At 48.5% G+C, this 23,378-nt stretch overlaps 9 protein-coding genes across 9 annotated transcripts; 2 read left to right on the plus strand and 7 right to left on the minus strand.

Annotated features, from left to right (window-relative positions):
- Nucleotides 1-1,254: 1,254 nt before the first annotated feature.
- On the minus strand, nucleotides 1,255-2,164 carry EV420DRAFT_1652081 (uncharacterized protein; the record flags this gene model as incomplete). The annotated part of the gene is made up of 3 exons (XM_060478607.1): nucleotides 1,255-1,650; nucleotides 1,695-1,959; nucleotides 2,013-2,164. 3 exons carry the CDS (start codon nucleotides 2,162-2,164, stop codon nucleotides 1,255-1,257), a joined length of 813 nt encoding a protein of 270 aa, XP_060322566.1.
- A 383-nt stretch (nucleotides 2,165-2,547) lies between these two features.
- On the minus strand, nucleotides 2,548-3,385 carry EV420DRAFT_1588500 (uncharacterized protein). The gene has a single exon (XM_060474857.1). The coding sequence runs from the start codon at nucleotides 3,254-3,256 to the stop codon at nucleotides 2,744-2,746; it is 513 nt and encodes a 170-aa protein (XP_060322567.1). The 5' UTR covers nucleotides 3,257-3,385; the 3' UTR covers nucleotides 2,548-2,743.
- A 3,120-nt stretch (nucleotides 3,386-6,505) lies between these two features.
- EV420DRAFT_1588509 (uncharacterized protein) lies at nucleotides 6,506-8,991 on the plus strand (the record flags this gene model as incomplete). Its single annotated transcript, XM_060474858.1, has 5 exons — nucleotides 6,506-6,593; nucleotides 6,645-7,693; nucleotides 7,748-8,173; nucleotides 8,229-8,671; nucleotides 8,720-8,991. Coding segments are annotated over 5 exons (2,278 nt in total), but the record flags the coding sequence as incomplete, so codon positions are not given.
- A 33-nt stretch (nucleotides 8,992-9,024) lies between these two features.
- EV420DRAFT_1669942 (uncharacterized protein) lies at nucleotides 9,025-11,432 on the minus strand (the record flags this gene model as incomplete). The annotated part of the gene is made up of 4 exons (XM_060479038.1): nucleotides 9,025-9,434; nucleotides 9,491-9,981; nucleotides 10,031-10,381; nucleotides 10,431-11,432. 4 exons carry the CDS (start codon nucleotides 11,430-11,432, stop codon nucleotides 9,176-9,178), a joined length of 2,103 nt encoding a protein of 700 aa, XP_060322569.1. The 3' UTR covers nucleotides 9,025-9,175.
- Nucleotides 11,433-12,160: 728 nt separating this feature from the next.
- Nucleotides 12,161-12,616, minus strand: EV420DRAFT_1588511 (uncharacterized protein). The gene is made up of 2 exons (XM_060474859.1): nucleotides 12,453-12,616; nucleotides 12,161-12,392 (listed from the first exon to the last, which is right to left on the minus strand). Exons 1-2 carry the CDS (start codon nucleotides 12,586-12,588, stop codon nucleotides 12,280-12,282), a joined length of 249 nt encoding a protein of 82 aa, XP_060322570.1. The 5' UTR covers nucleotides 12,589-12,616; the 3' UTR covers nucleotides 12,161-12,279.
- EV420DRAFT_201058 (kinase A anchor protein) lies at nucleotides 12,508-13,386 on the minus strand. The gene is made up of 2 exons (XM_060481185.1): nucleotides 13,332-13,386; nucleotides 12,508-13,284 (listed from the first exon to the last, which is right to left on the minus strand). Exons 1-2 carry the CDS (start codon nucleotides 13,348-13,350, stop codon nucleotides 12,632-12,634), a joined length of 672 nt encoding a protein of 223 aa, XP_060322571.1. The 5' UTR covers nucleotides 13,351-13,386; the 3' UTR covers nucleotides 12,508-12,631.
- Nucleotides 13,387-13,890: 504 nt separating this feature from the next.
- EV420DRAFT_1652086 (uncharacterized protein) lies at nucleotides 13,891-14,735 on the plus strand (the record flags this gene model as incomplete). The annotated part of the gene is made up of 3 exons (XM_060478608.1): nucleotides 13,891-14,046; nucleotides 14,536-14,637; nucleotides 14,688-14,735. 3 exons carry the CDS (start codon nucleotides 13,891-13,893, stop codon nucleotides 14,733-14,735), a joined length of 306 nt encoding a protein of 101 aa, XP_060322572.1.
- Nucleotides 14,736-17,305: 2,570 nt separating this feature from the next.
- On the minus strand, nucleotides 17,306-17,957 carry EV420DRAFT_1280747 (uncharacterized protein; the record flags this gene model as incomplete). Its single annotated transcript, XM_060468218.1, has 3 exons — nucleotides 17,306-17,502; nucleotides 17,557-17,773; nucleotides 17,835-17,957. The coding sequence occupies 3 exons, from the start codon at nucleotides 17,955-17,957 to the stop codon at nucleotides 17,306-17,308; spliced, it is 537 nt and encodes a 178-aa protein (XP_060322573.1).
- A 426-nt stretch (nucleotides 17,958-18,383) lies between these two features.
- Nucleotides 18,384-18,539, minus strand: EV420DRAFT_1222563 (uncharacterized protein; the record flags this gene model as incomplete). Its single annotated transcript, XM_060466474.1, has 1 exon — nucleotides 18,384-18,539. A coding segment is annotated over one exon (156 nt), but the record flags the coding sequence as incomplete, so codon positions are not given.
- Between the last annotated feature and the right edge of the window lie 4,839 nt (nucleotides 18,540-23,378).

The raw sequence follows: 23,378 nt of genomic DNA on the forward strand, positions 1-23,378 counted from the left end.
TGAAGAAATGTCAACCAACCTTCGCAAAAAATCAATGATCTCACGTACACGAGTACACGATGCGAACGGAATTCCAAATCCGCACGGTCCCACAAAACAAGGTCTCTGTTCCTGTGGTGGTTGACGTTCTGGAGAGTACCTTCAAGACCAACTTTCAAAGGAGACGAGAAAAAAAGTACTATTAAAAATAGAGTGATTGTTGACTATACTCTCCAGTTTACTGAATTCATGAACAGTGGATCTTAATTTCTCCAATACCTCCGAAACGTGCTTGCTAAGTAACTTCCTTGCCGAAGGCAGTTCAATACGTTCTCCAATGATCATTCTTCACCGGCGTGCAACAAAGCTCTAACAGACGCCCGTCGTTTAATCTCTAAATTTGCATTCCAGCGTTAGCCTAGCCTAGGTTCCTTGCTAGAGGACCGGGACGTACGAAGATCAGATATTGCGGATATGTATTACATCCATTATCCGGGACCTGTGCGAAGAAGATGAATATCAATCGCGGCGATGTGAAACCACCGGCATACTTCTCACCACTAGTCCATCATCAGATTTAGGCACCCAAAAGATACTGCGTAAGACTGCGCACTATTCAGATAGCCGCCATCGAGCCGCCGTAAAGCTAGCAACATCCATCTACTGCCTTGTAAATACGTTGCTTGTCATTGAACACGGATAACGAGGACGAACCGAACACATCACCAGTAGCAACTTCTCGTCCAGCCCATAACACCGTCGTACATCGCAGCGATTGTATAGTCAAAAAACAGGAAGAAGAGGGTCTGCAGAAAAGCAGTTAGTCGAGGGAAGAGAATTATCGAAAGGAACGTACTCGAGCCGACTTGCTTATCCAGTTCTTTGTATCCGGAGATTGCTCGCGCCTCCTTCCGTGTAGGGTGGTGTCGTGGTGACCCACTGCAGCGGGGCAAAAAAGATCTTGTTTTAAAAGTCATATCTCCCTCGACGTAAGACATCTGCAACAGATCGATGAAAGTCAACGCAACAACAAAGAAGAATAAGCAGGATACACCAACCTCTGCTTAGCCGGCTCCGTACCAAGATGATACACCACCATACAACTGCCTCCCTCCTATCCATGCGAATCATCTCAAACTGACTTCGGCCGTTCACATTGCCTACCAAGAAAATGTTGAGATCGCGAAGTCTCGAAGGCAAGATCGTCCTAACCGATACATGAAGATGTCAGGAAAAGAACATACTCGGAAGTCACCTACCCAATCTTCCCCACCCTCACGGGGTGGACCGAGGCACGCCATTATCCACAGAGCCGTGCAGAGGGGAATACATGTCCTCGAAAAAGGCCTGTATAGCAGAGACGACGATGAATAGAACTCTAGTCGACGGTTTCAATCGACTGGTCCTCGTGTAAGCAAAGATGCTTACCGTAAGCTGTTTGAACCTGGTGAACGGCAAGGAGATCCAAGAAGAGCGAATCGCTCCCGAGTATCCCCTGGTGTACCGCTTGTTGATCTGAGATACACCCTGCGAGAGTGCCGCCTCTATATTGATCCTTGGTTTCGTGCGGGGAAGGTGTGACAGTATGTTTGCAGGGGTATTCAGGGAGAAAGGAATTTGGACGATAGGTTCATGGGATGTGCATGGTCCCAAAACGGGGAGTGCGGGCCGCTAATGTGTCAGCAGCAGAAGGTAGCAAGATGATCGTCACAGACAGTCTCGAAGTTCGCAAAGCCGCCACTATCTCCAACAACACAAAGGGATCTGATGGCCTGCCGGTAGGGATGGTAGGGTTGTTTGGCATGGCGAAAGATTGATATTGGGCAGGAGAGACGACGGAAATACCGGGTGGGGAGAGAGTAGAATGCTTCAAAGCCATGACTCCTAGTTACGGATGCAGTTGAGATAGGTATATCGAGATGTAAGGGTGGCGTTGTGATGGGTATAGATCTTTGAAATGTGGTGGATACCATTCCACGACTATGGAGACGGTTGAGTTCGACAAGAAAGAGAGGGAACTAAACAGTACGTACGAGCCATCTGGTGACGACAACTCTTTTGCGTCGTAGGCCTCATGCGACGTAATCCTTGGTCGGCTGCTGCCTTCTGCAAAAACGATACTGGGGTAGCGCAGTCCTAGCAGTGCGAGTTTGCGGCTAGGCAATCTGTTATCCTTCGTACCCATGGGACAGAGGTAAGCCGAAGGAACGAAAAGCACAATGAGACGTACCTATATGCCTCAAGATGCCAATATTCACAGTCCATCCACTCCGTATGTGGGAGTTCTAGGAGCGACCGACTTTATGATGGCCAGCTATCTCTCTGGCTTCTTCATGCACGGCTCCTATTCATAGTTATTGTAGTCGTCTTTTTACCGTTTCTTCTGTATCCAAGGTGTCATTAAAGGTGCTGGACGTCGTGTTAAGTAACTTTGCGAGAATCAGGTAAGCAGCGAGAAGACCATGGTCGGTGAAAAGGCCTCGGTTATCGGCCCGAGTAGCCAGCGAATCTTTTCACTGCCAAAATGCAGACTTGTTTTTTACGTTCTCGTATCTCCCTGTCCCGACACCTCGTCGTAAAGGCAGCCAAGCCTTCTATAAGGCCTCTCATAACGCGAATATCCTTCCCACAACAAAGAAACTACGCCAAAAAGGCCCAGTCGATGACCTCCTTAAAACCAGGTTCCCAACAACCGCTCACCAACCCAACCGACGTTGCCGAGGACCATAAATGTCAGGAGAAAATGAAATCGGCAGTCGACTGGCTATGCGGACGTTGGATTAGTTGATAATGGCACACTGCCGCAGCTGACATACGCGCCGTCCGTGTCCCAGCTTCCCATCTCACAGAGATGAACTCTGGGTGCGTCGTACGAGCCCATCGTAACTGCCATCGGGAGCTCAACGTACTCGTTCTCCTGCACACGAAAACATTTCAGCACGCCTGCCTGCCTGAGGATACCATCATATTCGAATGGTAGAGGGCGTTTCGTTCGAGGTCTTCTGTATGTGCTGTTCATGAGTGTCATGTGTAGCTTGAGGGGACGCGTGTCAGTTATGGAGCCCTCTTCGCGGAAGATCTCATTGATTTGGCTGAACAAAGGCATGGGTTGAGATGGGCCAATCCATAAGACGTGGACGCGACGGCGGGATTCCCTTCTGAGGACGTCGAATGTGTCGAGGGTGACGGTCGGGGCTACGTCTGTGAGCGGGAGGAGAGTCGGGAGGCGGTGCAGGAGGTCAAGTGCAATCGGAAAGGACTCGGAAGTGAGATTCATGACGCTGAAGGTGAGGTGCATGCGTTGAGGACCTGCGAGCAGCGTGGAGTCTGGTGTAGGAAGGTTGAGGGCGGCATGGAGATCAGCAACTCGGGCGCGGAGAGTCGGGTGAGTTTGACCGAGGGGTATCGACAGAACTGCAAATGGTGAGCTGGGATTAGCGCGTAGACGCATACACTCACAGTGCGTAGGTCTTGCTATCGTGGTTGTGAAAAAGGATCGGTTATCGTCCCGAATAAGCCGGCGAATTCATTTCTCCAACCCAACTTTGAAACTGCAAACTCTCTTCCGTTTTCGTATCTCCTTGTCTTGACACCTCGTCATAAGGGCAGCTAATAAACTTTTAGCATGGCCTCTACTAATGCGAGTACCCCTCTATCAACACCGGACCTACACCAAAAAACCAGTCAACTTCCTCCCTTAAACCACATCGCCGAACACGAGAAATACCTGTATATCCTCAATCCAAAATACAGACTCTCCTGCGTTCACGTCTCCCCTTCCTCATTGTACTAGCAGCGAAATTTTTAATCCGCCCTTTGACAGCCGGAGTACCCCTCCCACAATGTAGAACCCAAGCCAAGAAAGCCCAGTCGACGTCTTCCCCAAAACCAGGCTTTCAGCACCCATGAGTCACTAACTCTGGTAACCGACGTCGCTAAGCAAGAAAAGTCATGGGAAAAATGAAGTCTGTAGTCGAATGATCGAGGCTGGACAGCGTTGACACCTCTGCTCGTGCTTGTGGACGTGGGGCACCCGCCTTACCGGCTAACGTCCCCGTCCAAGGTCAAAAACTGGAGCAGTTCGCCACCGTCTGGGTTTGCGATGGGACTATGCTCATCGTGACAGTGTTTGATGAGGACGTGAGTGTTCTCAGCTCTCCATTAATTTAGGCTGATGAAAGCAGTAGAATTTCAGGCACGTCCGAGCTGCTATCTATGATGCTAAACTGCCTTCTATCGTACCAACACCAACACCTCAAAGTTATCGACAGCAATCGTTTAGGCTACTGTCATGTTGCCTTCCCTCTCCTTGATGCTACCGTCCTTTTGGGATGTTGCTCAGTATCGCTGGCACTCTCCATAGTTTCTCCCTCTCTTTCTGAGCGCACTGCTACCAGATTGACGCAGCCATCACTTGCCCTTTCCACTGGTGTATAAAATCTGCCAACAAGTGCTATCCAAATTCCGTCAGCACATCACCATCTGTACACACTTCAGCGCCTGGCATGATCACATTTGGTAGATCTCCATCGTGGCTGATTTGAAGAAGGAAGATTGGCTTCTACTTTCCTAGCGCAAGTCTGATAAAGTGTCCAAATCTTCCCACCATGTACTTATTTAGCTTGCCTCAGGCGTAAGCTCCAACTCAGCACTACGAACACTCGCAGCATACGGATTTCGTTCAAGAGGAGATTGATAGACAGCCGCGACCTGACGTACACCAACTACCATTACAACCATCATCCAGGCTTCAATGCTTGAAGCCTGCTCCCGAAGTCCTACGCGATGCAGCTGTCCAGTTCCCTCTCATCCGCCCTTGAAAGCATGTGTAACGACTCTCTGGCAGCTATAACTATGTTTCCCTGCATGCATCCGACGGATCGTATACCTTCATATTTCAGGATCGTGGATCGGCGTCTGAGCACCTCCCTTTGGGCTTGCGTCTCGGATGCATCAGATATCGAGGCGGACGACCCAGATTCGTTCATCGTTTGTGAAAACACATCCATTGATGCTATCCCCTACTCGTTCCTGAAAATGATACCGGGATACCTTTGTCGCTGGGATTGATCCTAACGGTGTGAGGGACCAAGCGCTTCAAGGCTAGGATTGAGTATCCGCCCGAGTGTTATTATTGCATGGTCCTCATTTTTGGTTCTCCCCCCACCACCGTCGCTGTACGTAACGCCGGATTCCAGTCTACCATTCCAGTACACCTGAGAACGTAATGTGTCCCTGCGTCAAGGGAGTGGTGTCTATGTGGTTTCATGTTCAGGCTTCATTGATGGTGCTGAGGGATATATTTGAGTCGGACCATTAAAGTTCGCCAGTCAGTCCTCAACTTGTATATCATGGCAGAAGACATGGACCGCACAGACTGTACCGTTACGGTCACTTGCAAGCTTTGCTCGAACAAGAGGGAAAACATACCCATGGAGATCAATTTAATTATCCCAAAGATGATCGACCATATCCGTGCGCCGCAACATCTAGAGTGCTTTGTACTTCTTTAGGCAGAGTGGCTAGTCGCCGGTGGGATCAACAATCAATCAAAGCACTGAAAGCGGGCCGATCGGATCGATCACCGATCTCTTTTCTTCATCACGTCAGACATTTTTGAGGACTGTCCACTAGCTCATTTCAGTTCTGTCTCTATACTTAGATCCTGTCAAGTTCTGTTAACTATTTCGTGATTCCTGAACTTCAGGAATGTGCAATGTAATGCAGATTTACCGCTGCAGCCGTTTCTAGGGGATTGCGGTCATATGGAATGTGCGTGGAGTGTCCGTACTGGCTATCGCTCGACCCTTGTCAGTTTGACTCGACTACCCTGTGCTGCGCGTTAATTCCATCATGTAGGGACACTTTCTCGTGGTATACATTGCAAGTGCCTTAATACTCTTGAACGCGGTGATTTGTTGTCACCGTTCTGCTCCGTTCTGCATATGCTGGGCTAATTCATGGGCTAGAAACTTGATGTTATCCTAGTATGGTCTATTTAGGACATGATGACCTCAGGCGCCGGTATCATCACGACGAAGCTTCGCACGCTACGCAAATGAATGGGATGCCGTCAGTCACCGTTATCCCACGTTTTACGGCCCTTCTCGCCATCGTGGACGTGCGGCCTGATCCCTCTGGTCCAGTTGATCTCATTGTTCTTTTCTCGGATCCGCTGACTTGCGCTTTGAGGACTTCCCTTCTCTGGATAGACCGGTATAGAGACTATTGTTTTCTTCGAGGCACTGCAGCTCTCTGGACTCTGTTGCATTAAATGGCGCTCCCACATGTGAGTAACTCTTTGCTTTAATAACACCTGATCACAGATTCGCATAAGGGTTTTGCAAAGAACAACAGTCTCCTCAGAGTATACGTGGATACGAAAATTTCACGGGCGTTCTCTCGATGTACTTTAAAGGCTTGTGGGAGTTGCTACAGTGACGTATAAATCGCCAGACGAAACTCTCTGTCCTTGCGTTCTACACAACCATTCAAGCCACTCTCTACTCTTACCCGCGACCCCGCTATGTCAAAATCAACGCGCCGTAGTCAGCGTCAGGCAGGCCCTTCCGCTGCGTCCACGCCTTCTAGAAATGTGTTCTCCGGAGAAGACGGTGAGCAGGCTCTTGGTTTATTGACTCCGAATACTAACGTTGACCTACAAGCCCTGGAATTCCTCTTCAACTATCGGCCTAAATTTATCAAACCGGAGGGTTTTGAGGGCAGTGAGGGCACCCGCGATCCTGCGCAGTACGACATGCATATGCATTCCCAGTTACTTCTCAAAGACGTCGTACTTTTCCCGGACATGCTCCAGCAACTAGCTGGCGTCGTTGACTCCAAGCTCCGCCCTTCGACTGGAAGCACTAGAAATCTACCTCAAGTGCCCGGTTCCGATGATCTCTATCCACAACGTGTTCGCCTACGTTTGGGGGCAAACGGAGGCTTCACAATAGGCCCCGAGGCCGATCTTCAGCGCGAATATCGTCACCTACAGAAGCTCTCCTCCCTGGTTGCCTCGACTCTATTCGCTGGTCTTGATCAATGGTCAAGCATTTTCCGATACAGTGATAACCCTATATCCATGATGCCTTGCGCTCTGGCGGATGGATATCTCTCGCTTGACAAAGATGCCATAGCAAAGGCCAAACTTCCCAAAGGTCTCGACAGTGATATTCAGCTCGTCATTGAGATGGGCTTGTCTGACTTCCTGTTCTGGGAGTTCAAGAGTATGAACGCAGGGAGAGAAGGAGTTATGCGGGCTATCAGTCATTTGGCCGGATCAGAGTTTCCTTGGGTTCGCTGCCCTACAATCCGGAGTTGTCCGGGTGGACGGTTTTGCAAGAAGCCGAATAACAGGTTCCAGTTCACCGTCACGGGCCATAAAACGGGCATGGATGGAGGTATCTTGGAGGATGCCAAAGGCGTCAAATCTGGTGTCTCCAACAGAAGTATGTTCAGGTTTGATAAATCTAATATCGATTTCTCTGTAGCCTCCGCGCCAAACACAAGCGAATGGAAGTTCAAAAGTGGTGAAAGAAAAACACCGAAGAGGACCAAAAGGAAACCAAAGTTAGGTGATGGATCAGATGAAGTCGAGGGAGGCAATAGTGAAGATGAATGTGAAGCCAGTGGAGGTGTCGATGACGGTTCTGGGCATAGGCTTTCGTTTAACAAAGGCGACTTCACAAAGGCGTTGAAAATTATCCAACAGGTACCTGTAATTCTGCTCATTGTTCTGTGTTATAAGGTCTGATATGCGAAACAGGTATGGGCCGAAGCTGTCAACGTCGATGCAACTTTCATGGTTTTGAATGCCGGGAGCCGAGAATTCATTGGCATACGGGATCGAAAATTGCAACGTCTCTACCTGTCGCCGCTTATAGATCTAGACGACCCCAGTAGTCTCCCAGCAGGTTACTTCAAGATCCATACTGGCCTACAAATTGCGGCGCTCCACGATGTGATTCTTCGTGCGAAACGGTTGAAAGCGCTCTCACGCCTTCCCAAGCTTTACACACTCGAATATGGCCGCGGAGAACCATATCAAGACAAGGCGCCAAACACCGCAAAGACGCCGAAGCCTTCCGAGTCTGCGACGACTCCAAAGGAAGCAAAAGCCGAGATTTCGGCCCACGCCAATGAGGATAACGACGACTATTGCTCAGGAAGCGAAATAACTTTAACTCCAGAGGTGAGCAGTGTGCGATCATATCTCTCTGAATTTTTGGTGACCAATACTTCATCAGGAGCAACAGCTTTTCCAGCGACTGCGAGAAGCAGACTCCTTGAAGATTTCATGGAAAACGTATATCGAACGTTTGGGACCAGCGAGCAGTATGACAGTAACACGATCAAATGCAAGTCCTCCGAACGACACAGAAATGGAAGTGCATGTGATGGATCATTATTCGAAAAGCACTCATTCCTATTATTGTTACGTCGACAATGGTCAAACTGCCGTACGGGGAATCGTTATCAAGTTCAGTCGACTTAGGCAAGAAAGAATCGGCCTTCGGAATGAATTCGATATGTATACCAAATTGCGGAAGATAGGAACCATCGCTCAAAGCCTTGGTATACCCCAATATTTTGGACTCTACAAGCACCGGGACAGTACGGTTCTCGTGCTTTTGGATAGTGGCGATTCGGTTCCCGCAAAATTCAAAAACCGTACTCCCAATGATGTCTAGTGAGTGACACTATCGCCGTATCCGATGTAGTTATTGAAGGATAATAGTTCTCAGGTTCAAAAAGCGGTCCAAACAATGCACTCTATAAGGATCACTCACGGAAGCCTTACTCCGGAGAATATTCTTGTCACAAGGAATGGGCGAGAAAAGAAGAGCCAGTGGAACATCCACATGATTAGCTGGAAAAATGCTTGCGACCATCGACTCTTGTCGGCAAGAAAGAATAGCCTTGTAAAGGAAAGATCGGAAGGGCCATGGAGACTGAGCAGTCGATCCAAGGTTCTTACTCCGTCCTTATCTAAGATAGATGAAACCGGCGGTCACCAGGCCGCATCTTCGAGAGTAGAGAAGACATCGAGGCCAAAGGCATTCGCGTCCAAACCCACCGGGATTCCCAGTCCCTCCCCGAGCCTTAAGGAACTGATACGACAGTGGGATGCCGCAGTTGAGGAGGACAGAGAGATGATGGACGCTTTACTATGGAATAGATACTAAGTATATTATCAATAAGATGCCTCGTCGCTTGTTGTCAATGCCTCATAGCTTGTCACGGAGAAGCCGTCAATAGGCTCACCATCTAATAGATCTTCCAACCGCTCATGCTCAGCCTTCATTTGTAACTTGTGTCCCCTGAACTTTGCCCTATCGAAGTCAATTATAGAAAGTTTTCCTTCCCCATCGGCGACCATGTTCCACGTTCGGATGTCCCCATGAGCGACGCCGGCTGCGTGGATACTCTCGAGTATTCGGAGTAATATAGCCCTGCGATACATGCATTAGTCTTGACTCTGCATAGAAATTGTATCATCTGAACACACTTTTCTTCTTCAGAGACAGTGATTCCTGAGGCAGGCGGGTCTGAACGATACGCCAATGATTGACCATTGTAGCTCAAAATTAGAGCTCCCGCATCGGACTCGATGTCTTCGAAAAATCCGAAAGCTATAGGGATATCCCCGGCTGCAACGGGTACAGGCCCATATAGCAGACGTCGGTATATCGAATACTCATGACGTAACCTCTCCTTCTGTTCTCCCGAGAGCGCGAGTTTGACGATAACCTTTTCTGTATAGTGCGCTACACGTCCAGAGGGCATATCCACCTCAACTTGAGCCTCGTATACCTCCCCAATGGCGCCTTGACCTAATTTCTTCCCAAGAAGAAGAGTTAAGCAGTCATCGTAACGATACGAACGTTGTCGACCAAGGCTGTTTGGTCTTCTAAAGAATGAAGGCGAACTAGAATGGTAATTCCCGTGTTGCAAATAGAGCAGGGCAATTTTTCGATTCAGAAGTTCATTTATTATCTCCTATGCGTCGAGTTCAGCTTGAAGAAGTCGTGTTAGATGTGTTACCTACCTCTGATGTGACTTCGTCGATTGCCTCTCCAAGTCGACGACGAGAACGTCTAACAGGAACAGCTGCTTCGGTATTCTCCCGTGGCCGTTTACGGGACTGGCCAGCATGCAGACGCTTGCCTTTGGCTAGCGACAGGTCAATGTGTGGAAGACGTTCAATGACATCATGTAAGATTGCCACATTGATCGCTACCATAAGCTTTCCATACGTTGGATTAGAGCAATCTCGAACGTCAACCAACTCAGATATGTAGAGTGTTTGAGTTTTCCGCCGTCGAACACCGACTCTGAGAAAGTTGCCGCAATCAAATATGATGAAGGTCGAGTCTGAGTGGACCGCGCGCGCCCAAGCCTGGATTCAAGTGTTTAGTTAGTTACACGAAGAAAGAAAGAAAGCATACTCGTTGTACGAAATCTGCAGCATTGGCTTTATATCTCTGCGTCCCATGTGCAGATTTGGGAACAACAATTTTTGGGGCGGCAGGTTCTTTGACTTGTAACGGACGGGCGGACTTTTTCTTTGGGGCAACTTGAGGTAAGCTCTTTGCAGATGGTCGACCCTTGAGCCTTTCGCTGCGACGCGGATGAGCAGCATCGACCCCAGCTGGGACCACGCCACTAGACGACGCGTACGCAGTTTCCCAGAGGTACTTCGACACGTCCGGCCGCGATACGTGGGTTGAAGCCGCAAACTGTCGGTGTCCCGACACGCCACAGTGCTTCCAAGGGAAGACATCAAGAGTAGCCAAACGCGACATATCCTCCAAAATATATTGTCCGGGGAGCGCATATATGTCCCAAATTGCCAGTTCAGGGATATTGTCCCACATAGACAGAAGAAGCGCCTTCTGGTCCGGATTCCAAGGTTCCAGCCTTTCAAGCATATCCTTTCTCGTATGAGCATCATACTTGAGGGAATGCTTTTGTGAATGAAATCCTTCCGGTGGCCCTGGACGTCCTTTATTCATCCAAAACACTGCCTTGAGGTCAGGCTGATCTGGATGAATAACCAGAATGGAGGCGGCTTGTAGAAAAATAGGTGCTCCAAGACGATATCTTTCCGCGATGTCGGCAGCATTTTTTGGAGGTTCTACGCAATCATAGAACTCAGGGCTGAGATAAAGACGGGGAGAAGAGAATGATTCGTTCTTTGAATTAAACGTGGAAATGTAGTCATCCAGGGCTTCGGAGAGAGTGGATACGAGGGAGGGTAGAACCGTGACTTTCTTGAGAATTAAAGAGTCATCCAAATGTTTGTCAAAGAAAGTGATGGGCAAAGAGTCTGGCTTAGGAATGTCAGAATCAGGGTCCTGCTCGAGAGGAGATGGAACTAGTCCAAAGAGATGTTCGAAGTTAACCTCCGGTAGCCCGAATGAGGCGGACTGGGCGCGTGAACCCGTCATGTTGAACGTTGATGTTCAACATAATGTTGCGTGAGAAGTTGAGCTTGCACTTCGGACCGAGTGATCCGGCGTGCCTTAAGGTTCTCTATTCACTTGTCCTGACGCAACGTTACAAGATCTGCGGGTCAGTTTCTTAGCAGATATATGGAAACTGTACCTCGCTTTTCGTGGTAAATCCTCATCGCCGAAGGAACTACTACACGCGTTGTTAACCTATGCAGATCTACCGCCGAGGTTGGGTCGCTATGTATATGAAGTGTTGAAACGAGTAGAAGCAGTCCCTATGTATATGCATCAAGGGGTGACTTCATAATGGTAACTTGCATCTATAACATTGCTCACGGCGTTGACGCTAGTGCTGAGAAGCCGTACCTTGCGGGGACGCGGCTGTATCAGTGAGGCACAATGTTCGTTCGGAATCGTAGCGTAGTGTATTAGGTAGGTAGTACGCACGCAGTACGGATTCTGGTTTGTTTCCTTCTTAGGGACAGTGATCAGAATAAAAACTCCTCCTTACAACTCCTTGGAAGTGCCAGGACTCTGAAAGTGCCGATCGGTTTTCAGACTCTCCGAGTCTTGGCCTTCATCGTCCTAATTATCTTCCAAGCCAGGCTCTTTCACCTCTAGACGTACGACTATGCATCTTCCACGTATCAGTTTAGAAAAGTTTGTTTCTTTTCTCGCTGATGCGGATTGTAAGATTGTGATGATGTTATGACGACTATACATTCAATCAAGCAAAGTTCCAACAGCTTCGCTACAGTCTCGTCATATCTTGTTGTTAGACCTGAGGTCCCTTCGAGTGATCCGGAGACAGTGATATCGGAAACGCTTCAGTTTCCTGCATTCATAGTCGACAAAGTAGTAAGTAGTACGTGGGTGTATGTATAACTCTAGTCATGATGTCAACCATGTTTAGGACAACAAACATCAATATCACCGCGAGCAAGTTGGTGCTACCTGTGCGTTTTGTGGCTGTCAGCAAGACCTCAAATAATCAGTGCGGAAGGAAACTCATACCTGCATAATATCCTACCACCTCAAACACACCCGTAGCTGTATTGATCGCCCCAGAGATTAGCGGACCTGCAAGCGCGCCGAGGGCCGCTATCGACGTCGCCATCCCCGTTTGTTGCCCGAGATCACCAGAGTGCATGGTTAGAAGCAGGTTTGAAGGGCGCTTGTTGTTAGGCTGACATTTAGGTGGAAAACTGGGGACTGGTTGATAATGGCGCGCTTCCACAGCTAACATACGCGCCGTCCGTGTCCCAGCTTCCCATCTCACAGAGATGAATTCTCGGCGCAGCGTACGAGCCCATCGTGACTGCCATCGGGAGCTCGGCGTACTCGCTCTCCTGCACACCAAAACACTCCAGCACGCTTGCCTGCCTGAGGATACCATCATATTCGAATGGTAGAGGGTGTTTTGTTCGTGGTCTTCTGTAGGTGCTGTTCATGAGCGTCATGTGCAATTTGAGGGGACGCGTGTCGGTAATGAAGCCCTCTTGACGGAAGATCTCGTTGATTTGGCTGAATAAAGGTTCAGGTTGAGACGGGCCAACCCATAAAACGTGAGCACGGCGTCGAGATTCCCTTCTGAGGACGTCCAGCTTGTCGAGGGTAACGGTCGGGGCTACGTCTGTGAGCGGGAGGAGTGACGGGAGGCGGTTCAGGAGGTCGAGTGCAGTTGGAAGAGACTCGGGGGTGAGGTTCATGACGCCGAGGGTGAGGTGCACGCGTTGAGGACCTGCAAGCAGTGTAGAGTCTGGCGTAGGAAGGTTGAGGGCGGCATGGAGATCGGCAACTCGGGCACGTAGCGTTGGGTGTGTTTGTCCAAGGGGTATCGACAGAACTGTAAAGGGTGAGTATGAATTAGTGTATAGACGGATATACACTCACAGTGCGTAGGCCGTGCCATCGTGGTTGTGAAAAGCCTCGGTTATCGGACCGATCACCCGGCGAATCCTTCACTCCAACCCAAAATGCAAACTCCTTTCCGTCTTCGTATCTCCTTGTCTCGACGCCTCGTCATAAGGGCAGCCGAACCTTCAATACGGCCTCTCATAACGCGAATATCTCTCACCCAACATCTAAACTATGCCAAACAGGCTTTATCGACGTCTTCTCGACTTCCGTGCTCCCATCAACCACTCACCATCACCAACCCAGCCAACATTGCCGAGCACGATAAATGCCAGAAGGAATGAAGTCTGTAGCCGAATGACTGAAACTGAACCTCGTTGACGCCTCTGCACGCGATTCTGGACCCTACTGGCGAACATCCACGTTCAAGACCATAAACTGGAAGAGGTAGTAGCGACATCGGAGCATGAGGTGGTAGTGACGGTATTCCAGGAGAACGTGAGTGTCTCTATGTTTCGTTGATTTAGGCTGATCACAGTAATAGAATCTCAAACGCGTTGTAGCTGCCACATACGATGCTAAAATTCCTTCCATTATGCCAAAGACAGGATACACGGACGTTGACGATCCCTGGCCAATCCGGCCGTCTGTTGCTGCTGCAGGAAAGGAAGCGTGTGTACAATGGCACAAGCTCTATCAGGCGACCGCGAAGAAGGACAAGTATGAAAAGCGATCTGTTGAACTCGAAGTGGTGTGTACTATTTGCAGCTCCTTCCTGTCTGTATGCTGAGTTTCAAGATCTGCTCGATAGTTCCGTTGCCGAGATTGACAAAATCTCAGTGGACATGAAGAAGACGTTGGGGATTTCTCGATAATAGAGGGAGATCCTTCACAACGACTAGAGTATAGTAGTCGGCGGGTCTGGTTATAAAACCGCATTTCTGCTTCGTACTTGCTTGGCCCATGTTAACCATGTACACCAACTCATGAGCGTGACCCGTTCCCGAGCCCTAGCAGAAGAGACCCAAAATCAACGCGTTCTGACGTGAGTGTCTCAGTGTTTCGCTGATTCCGGCTGGTGAAAGCAGTAGAACCTCAAGCATGTCGAGGCTTCGATACATGATGCCAAAAAATACCTTCCATCGGTACCAACACCAACACCAACACCATCATGCCCCATAGGTAGGATACACGGACGTTGAGGATTCCCATGCCCAAACTGATGCTCAATGCCAAGTAGCTGGTCGTCGCTACCGCAGGAATTAAGGCGGAGGAATCACGCATGCAGTGTTGCAAGCTCCATCAGACGAGCAACGGAAAGCGGTCTGCTGAGCTCGACGTGGTGCGTACTCTTTGCAGTCCTTTCGCATCCATACATTGATTCTCATGCAGTTTCAAGATCTGCTGGACAAGTCCGTTGCCGAAATCGACAAGATCTGATACAAGAGATCATTTACCATGACGGGGACCACAGCGAGCAGCAGAAGTGAGGCAAAGCTATCGTTTTACTTCGTACTTGGCTCAAGAGGGTTCCAACAAGTATTAACCAACCACATAGGATCAATTATTCAAAATATTATTGCGTGCAGCACCTTACCTATGTGAATCTATGTGGACCGGACTCCTACTATATCGCGTGGTCTATAACATTGTGATATAAATGCAGTACTCGAAAAACTGACCCAGGTCGATCACGCACTCGCTTCCTTTACTTCATCCGTCGCTTCCCTTTTCTACATGCCCCGCAAGACCACCCGGAAGACACATACTCCACCTGAAGACACGCCAGATGGAACTTGATGCACTGTGAGTATAGTTTTTAGCTTTATAAGTGTGATGCTCACCCAGATTGTTTCACAGCTTTTCCAAGAACACTTTGCCGCCCCTGAGCGCTCCTCTTCTAGGACCATATTACCACATAAGCATTTGCTAGATGGACCCATCTCTATTGCCTTCCGCTTTCTCATTAATCGTCGTATTCTGGTACTGTTGGCAACATCATCCGGCTGATGTTCTGTGACGGGATTGCGCTCATCAGAAGCAAGGGAAGAGCATCCAGCTGATAGCATGGCAGGAACTTGTGGAATGGGTTGGATAGACTTTTCGAGGGCGTGAGATGACTCGGAGCTTTGCGGGTGGATAAGAAGGGTGCAATGAACTGCATTGTAACTGGAAGATGACGCTTGCCCTCCGACAAGTGTATTGTAGGAGGGTTCGAGGAACAGTGATAGGGATGCAGAGCCAGGGGATGGGTCTGTGATGGGTGCGGGTGCGGGCGCTAGTCCAACGTTGACTCTGGGTACGCCCGTCTCTGTTCGCGTTGGTTCGCGTTCTGATATTTCGTTCAGATCTAAATCGAGGACAACACCCAAATCAGAACTGAAGCTGTGGACGCTCGATATTTCATCTTTCTCTTCACCTTGGGGGGATGTATCCTTTTCACCAGACTCCCTGTCCCTATTGCCAGCACCTGAAATTAAATCGGATGTCCTACAAAATGTCAATGCTAATGTTGTTTGATACTATTAAGAACACACCTTTGAACAAGGGAAATTGTGTGAGTTTTAGACATTACCAGTGTACCAAGCCCACCCTTCTTCTTTTTGGGACCCCTCGTTTTTGGTATTTGTGTTCGGTTTTTCCAGACCTCTTTCATTGCCTTCATCTCTGACTCTGTGATGTTCCACAGATCTTTGTACTGATCTAATTGGACTGTGGGATGCTGATTGATAAAATGATATTTGGCATTGTACTTCCAGATTGCAAATGCATTTGGAGGACAGATCGGACAGCGAATCGGGACATTAGAGCAAGGTGCTGATTCCTTTGATACCTTTGCAACACTGTAATTAAACCTGACAGCTAGGTTTCGACAGCCCCTTGATGTATGATAATCAATCTTGGTCCGAGTGGACCCTTTAGTACTCCTTGTCAAATAATACTGACAGCTAGATGATGGGGAACCACAAAGCCCACAAGGTTCCATTGAAGGTAAATCTGATTCATTCAAGATGTGTGCTCCAATGTGGGCAAGAAGGCTATGAGGCTTCAAGGGATCCAATGGGATTGATGGTATGCAAAATGGGCAGATTGTGCCTGTAGCATGTTGATTCACACCTCCAGGGAAGAATGAATCTGGGCAGCACAGAAAACAGGCATTTCCTAAAAAAAGCTCAGTATATGTATTATATATTATATACTTGAGAATAACATACCTGATTTCTCTTGATAGGGAAAATATTGAGTGTGTGCAACTGTAGGAATTCGCTTGATATCTCCAGTATGTATTTGTCCTATCAGGCTGCTTGCTGATGTCATGAGTACATAGTGAATAGCACGGGTATCCCCCGGGTTGACAAGAGGCGACCCATACCCTTACCCGTTACTGACCCTACCCCTGTCACGGGTATGGGTTTTGTTCGGGTCAGGCGGGTATGCAAGGGTCAGGCAGGTTGGCAGGTAAGTGCTGTTCAATTTTGTAACAAACTACATATACATTCTCATGACCTATATTATGTTATCCCATCCTTCGGGCATCAAATAATCGTCATCTGCACGACACTCACTCTCTGGCAAATCTGGGAGAAGTGAAACGTCATGGATATCAGCATCGTGAATGAACCCGTAAAGGCTCCATTGACCCAAGCACATGAGTGCGTGCGATGTCTGAGCTGTAAGCTTATTACGAATGTGCGACATGAGTAGGCATCCACGGCTGAATGTGCGCTCAACATCCACAGAAGTAGCTGCGAGTACATATCAGCCATCACATCAACTAGAATAGATTGCGTGACACACCAGGGATAGAAAGATAATCTAACGCCATCCTCGAGAGGCAGGGATACATACTCTGCTTCTCCTTCCACCACATCAGGGGATTATCCATAATCTCTGTGTCAGTGGAGAGATAGCGATCCAAGTCATCACGTAAATCAGCACGTTTGGGCTTCTTCATGTTGCTCAGGTTATCAAAGATGTTATCCGACGCACGAGCCTGTAGCCATGAGTGATCAGCTATATACACGACTTGGAAAAGGACATACCTGTGTGCCATCCTCAGCATCATCCTCTATAACCATAACATCATCCATCAAGCCTTTGTACTTGCACTCGAATTCCTCTCGCACCAGCCTTCGGGCATTTGCAATCCATCCCGCCTCCCAGTTTGCTTCGACGAAGTAGTCAAGTTTGTATCGGGGATGGAGAACTAGGAGAGGATATTAGCCATAGGGAATGAACAAATAATGCAATTATAGCTCACCCATAGCTATGCGATACAGATCCGATTCATCTGTCATACTGTAGTACCAATTTAAGGTCCTTTTTGTGACAAGAAGGCTTGCTCGAACCGGAGGTGATAGCCCGACCTTGTTGATGGAAGCGGTCGCAAAGACATGGTCAATGTGATCCATTGCAGGTATCACCGTGGCGAGATTTGGTGTTGCACGAGAGAAATATAGCGTAGCATCTTTTAGAACCTGGTGGTACGAGAATAAGATGTGACAGTGTTACATTGTGACGGAAAATCACCTTTAACACGTCACAAAGGTTTTCCAGCGCTGTCCACTCTGATCTCGATAGCTCATACTCGGTCACTCCGCTATTATCATCACCCGTTAACTCTTTTATGGCTGGCTTGTATGCAAGTGCTACATCAAGCATATCGAACGTCGAGTTCCAACGGGTCGAGACATCGCGTGGGAGCATCTTCTGGGCTAGCTTCAACTCATCGACAAATTTCTTCCACTCAGGGAGAAGTATCATGCTGGAATGGATTATTTTGAATGAAAGTTTTCGAATCTAGGTGGAGAGATGAGACATGGTATGTTAAATTTATTTCTAGGTACATGCCTTAACTAATGCCATTTGAACAGCATGAGTCTCAGCCTGCAGTTTCTCCCGCTCCTCAATGCTTAACAGCGCGACCTCATCAATCAGGCCATCAGTATCATCCTTCTCTGCGATACCTGTTGCAGCCTCAGCCTCTTCCTGACGGATCTCCATATCCTCCTGTTCCAAACCCTTGGCCAGTTCAAGGATATCACGTTCCATATTGTTAACTGCATCCTCTTTCTTCTTCTTGAGAGGCTCAAATTGGTTCAAAAGGCTCTTCGCGACAAGGTTTATGACGTGAGCAAAGCATCGGGTGCGGTGTTGTTCTCCGGGAAAGGCGGGAATGTTCTCAGCAAGAACATCTATCATGGTATCGTTGTTGCTTGCATTGTCGCATGTTATACTCAGGATCTAATGTTCTATGTTAGGCGAGTTTCATCCCTATTCATCTTTCGCAAAGCACATACCTTCTCACCAATACCAAACTCGTTTAGCATCTGCTCGAATGCTTCGGCCAGGTTAGCACCGGTGTGAGACTATGGCACTTCGTTACTTGGGTGTACAATGTGGTGAGTATAATTAATCGTACCTTTGCAACCTCAACAAAATCTAACAACAAGCTTATAGATTTACCTTTATATTCAAAGTGAACCGTAACAGCAACATATGGACAGTGATTCGGTGAAGTCCAGGCATCCGTGGCAAAACTCAAATGACCATCATAGTTCTTGGTTCGTCATTATTAGCTCTATTCCACGTAAATACCATATGACTCACCTGTAATAGCTTGGCAATGCGATTACGCGACTTTGCAAACACTGTCTTGACATCTCGAGAGATCGTCGATGGATGAGGAACATAGCATTCTGGGCGACCTGTTTTCATCAAGCAATTGAAGCCTCGATCCTTTGCAATTGCGAATGGGCGTAAGCTCTCAGAGATCCACCGAACAAACTCAGCACTATTATATTGAATGGTCAGCATACAAGAAGTTGAAGGATAGACTTGTGCTCACCGGGCCTCAGGTTTGGTATGCTGACGGTGAGAATACGTGACTCTGCCCTTTCCCTCAACGCGTGAGAATGCCTGTGTAATCGAACCATTTTGAGCTGAGTTACGGTGAGTCTGGACAACCTTTCGTGCATCACGCAGATGTTTGACGGCATCTGCTGCTTTCAGAACATCTTCCCCCCAGCACTTCTTGACATGATTGCGCAAATTCTTGGTCGATGAAGCGTCTGCCGTGTCGAGAAAGCGGTTGACCTCGTGGTGACAATTCTTGGCAAGACATGTCCATACGTAGCATTTACGGCCTTGACGATATTCGATACTGGGAATAGGCGAATAAAAGGCATAAACCGGTGCGTTCCATGTTGCCAGTGCACGTTCTGTGAACATAATCAGTAATATGTGATATGCTATCAGAATAAGAACATACGAAGCTTCGATTCATCATTGTCTTCAGCTGCACCGGTGTCTGTGACTGAAGGTGTGTCTTCCTCATCATCGCTGTCATTAACCTCGATCAAATCAGGAAGTTCAATGCTCTTCACAGATGCCAAGGAGCCTGTATAATGATTGGTCTGTGATACATTGGTACTATACTAGGAATATAACTCACTCGTATTTTTGACATTAGTGACAATATCCTGCGTGCTGCTGGGAGCACAAGAATTTTCAGGAGGAGCCAGAGTGGCAGGGCGAGTAGAAGTTTCAGCAGCAGAGGATTTTTCGGGAGTAAGCTTCCGAATAACCTTTTTAACGAACTTTTTTGCGGCAGATGTCTGTTTGGCTTTCTTTTTGGGCTGTCCAGTCATGCTAGAGGCATCATCAGAACCTTCAGCAGCTTGGATCCCACTCGCCTTGCTGCGTTCGGTCTGGTGGCGCTTTCGCTTGCCGTCAATGATGTCGCTTGGATTCACCGGATCCATATGGAGAAAATCTGAGGTGGTCGCTAATCTGTGTATTCGATTATTTTTTGTTTAAAAGTGGATGTTAGTAAGACTGTACAGTTGAACACCGGACGGAAGCAAATTTAGACAACCATACTGGGCACTGAGGGGTTCACGGGTGTAGGCGGGTTGCCAAACATTCCGCGATGCAAACCCGCACCCCTACCCGCTTGACCCTTACCCGTAACCCGCCTAAACCCGCTGCACCCGTGCTACTCACTATGAGTACATCACTGCTAAACAAATAGAATGGTTTTTCTTTTGCAGTGGACAGTATGGGGTTAATGGGTTGAATGAGATGACCTGGCACAGTACAAATTGTGGGTTGAAGATGACTAGTAGAGTGCCAGTCACTTTTAAGGGATGGGTCATCATCCTGAGTTGTTGGAATGAGATCAACAATTTGGTATGTTACTGTAGATGTATCTTCTTTGAGAAGATCTAATGGTAGCTTCTCTAGAGAGTCCAAGTTGAGGTGAATATCAACTACTTCAGCAACAGCTAGAAATATGTTCTTCTCACAATAGACAAGTGTAGTGATAGGCTCACTCAGCATCAGGCTGGGCTCACTGGATGTAGACTGGTGACCAATGATTGTCATGGGACTTGTGTGTGAATGTGTGAATCTCCTCTCACCAGCAACATGTTGCAGCCGGTTTGTTGATATTGGTATATAATGGTGTTTTGATCGAGTTGCAAGGGCATGAGCTTTATTTAGCTTCTGGCCATCTAAGATAACCTCTGAGGAAAATTTTTGGGATGTACTGCTTAACCCAATATTCTCCATTGTCAATGCTTCTTCAATGTCTTGTGAATAGGGTATACCCATGATACCAGCAATTGGCTGTGCATCCTGATTTCTAGATTCCTCCTGTTCTTCATCCTCATCCTCATTGTCATCAGGTGCATAGGTGTTAGGATTGTGCCAATAGGATTGCGGCAGTAAGTGCACGTAGTGGAATGCCGTGGGATGCGTCGGGCGTAGGCGAAGCTATTAGCAACATCACCCCTGAGCCGAAGCCCTAAGATGGATACAGACGGAAGTCCGCGGAGTGGCAGAGATGAGGTAAAAGATAAGTCCAACGGATCGGAGTTCCGCGGACTGGAGAACGAGAGTTAGACTTAGAGTCAGAGAGAGAGAGATTGGGCTGAACCAAGTTGATATTCGAACTGAGTATCTACAGTGTAATTCTAAGGCTTATATACTAGTTAGGAGTCCGATCTAGTTCCTACTCGGAGTGGTCTACATTCTAGGGTTGTCGGAGGATGTATTTTACCGGTCGGTAGCTGATGGGGTCCGATGACATGTTCGCTACCGATGTTGGGCTATTGATAAATTGTAATGGTGAAGTGAAATATAAAAAGGAATATGAAATGGAATATGAAATAGAAACTGGGAATCGGGATCCATAGGATTCCGGGCTGTGGTTTGTTGGATTGAGTGGAAGTCGGGTTTCCGTCGGCATGCTCGTTACAGTATCCCCCCCTTAGCGTTCTTGCCCTCAAGGACGCAGATCCCAATGGCCAGGTGTGACCGCGTGGAATTTTTTCAGGTTGGTCACGTGGCTTTTCACCTCTTAGCTTTCTACCACCACCATCTCCTCTATTTTCTGAATTTCGTCCTCGTCGTTCGTCATGTCGTCAACCATCGAGTACCATGTTTCCATGACGCCCAAACTGTACGAGCCTGCCCCGACGCCCGAAGATATTCGGCCTGAAGACCTGGAAGCCTTTTATGACGAGCGGGATGCCACGGAGAAGGCTAGGGAGGATGCTGCAGAGGCTCATGAGGCCTGGAAAGCGCAGAAACAAAAGGAGGAAAAGAGGCGGGCTCTGGAGTTGGAACGGCGAGAGAAAAAATTGGGGCAGGAGAGGAAGGTTGCGGAGGCCAAGGCAAGGAAGGAGAGGGAGGAGCGGGAGGCCGCGGAGAAGAAACGGCAAGAGGAGGCAGAGGCTAAGGCAAAGGCAGAGGCGGCCGCCGCGGAGCAGCGGAGGTTGGAAGAGGAGGCCAGGGCCTTGGAGGAAAGGAGGGCCACAGAGAAGAAGTTGGAAGGTGAGGCCAAGGCCAAGGCTTTGGTGGAAGCTAGCAAGGCCACGGAGGCGGAGAAGGAGAAGGAAGATGGGAATGAGGGGAGCAGGGTTGGTAGCGGGTCCGACGGAGATGACGAGCAGGAGAAGGCCCCGAAGGAGAAGGCGTTGAGAAAATTGGTAAAGCAGAGGAAGGATAGGAAGGGTAAGGGCAAGGTGACCGATTTGGAGGCCGCAGATGTTTCGAGAAAGCGTAAGATCAAGTCTAGTGCGGTGGTGGTCAGTGGGAAAGAGGAGGTCATGGGGCCGTCGGGAAGGCCTTTGAAGAAATTGAAGACCGAGCCTGAGATGCAGGCGGACGACAAAGAATATAAGGGTAACGGTAAGTGACTTCCATAGGGTCCTGTCGCTTATGCTGACTTGCTCTGTATAGAGCATTGTGGACGTTGTAAGACAGACAACGTAAGATGTTTCATTCACCGTGGGCGCACTTGCGAACGGTGCAAATTAAAGAAGAACAAGTGTGTGTTTCCACAAGGTGAAAGTTCAGGATCCGAGGGGTCCAGTGAGGTCATCGACCTCCTACAAAAACTTTGCGACAAGATGGACGATTTCCAGGAAGGCTTGGAAAGGGTAGAGGGAAAGGTGGATTTCCTCAGAAGCCGCGTCGATGACTTGGTTGACGATTTTCATGAGGGTGATGCTCCGGAATGGCCATCGGATTTCGTCGAGGAGGAGTTTAGGGAGGAATGGGTGGCGTCTGAGGTCGAGCTAGGAAACCTCAAGAACGTGAACTCGGAGGCCCTACGGATCGCGATGCGTATGCGACTTGACAAGGACGTTGCCCAGTTGTGGAATGCTCATGTGATGGGTACCGAAACTCTCGATGCCACGGATCCCTTCGAGGTCGCCAACATGCAAGTTTGGTATGGCTGCCTTGGGAAAGACAGTCTTCGATTGGCCATCAAACATCGCGACCATTTCTCGGACACAAGGGACAAGTTCTATGCACTCAGAGGCCATTGGATTGAGTGGGCATTGTGGAAGAGGTATTTGGATGATGCAGATGAGTTTTTGGTAGAGGATTCCGAAGGGGAATTGGATCCCGAGGAGAAGAAGAGGGATGAGATGTGCCCGGGCGCGGGTGCCATCGGCGTTCCGGCACTGGATGAGCTGGAGCTTCTTGTTATGAGTGATGAGGAGGAGGAAGGAAGTGGAGGGGAAGATAGGTGGACGAGGATGTGGTGATGGGAGAGTTGGTGCACGTGGA

The sequence above is a fragment of the Desarmillaria tabescens genome (assembly GCF_030435595.1).
Source record: "Desarmillaria tabescens strain CCBAS 213 chromosome Unknown EV420scaffold_113, whole genome shotgun sequence".
Classification (NCBI taxonomy): Eukaryota; Fungi; Basidiomycota; class Agaricomycetes; order Agaricales; family Physalacriaceae; genus Desarmillaria; species Desarmillaria tabescens.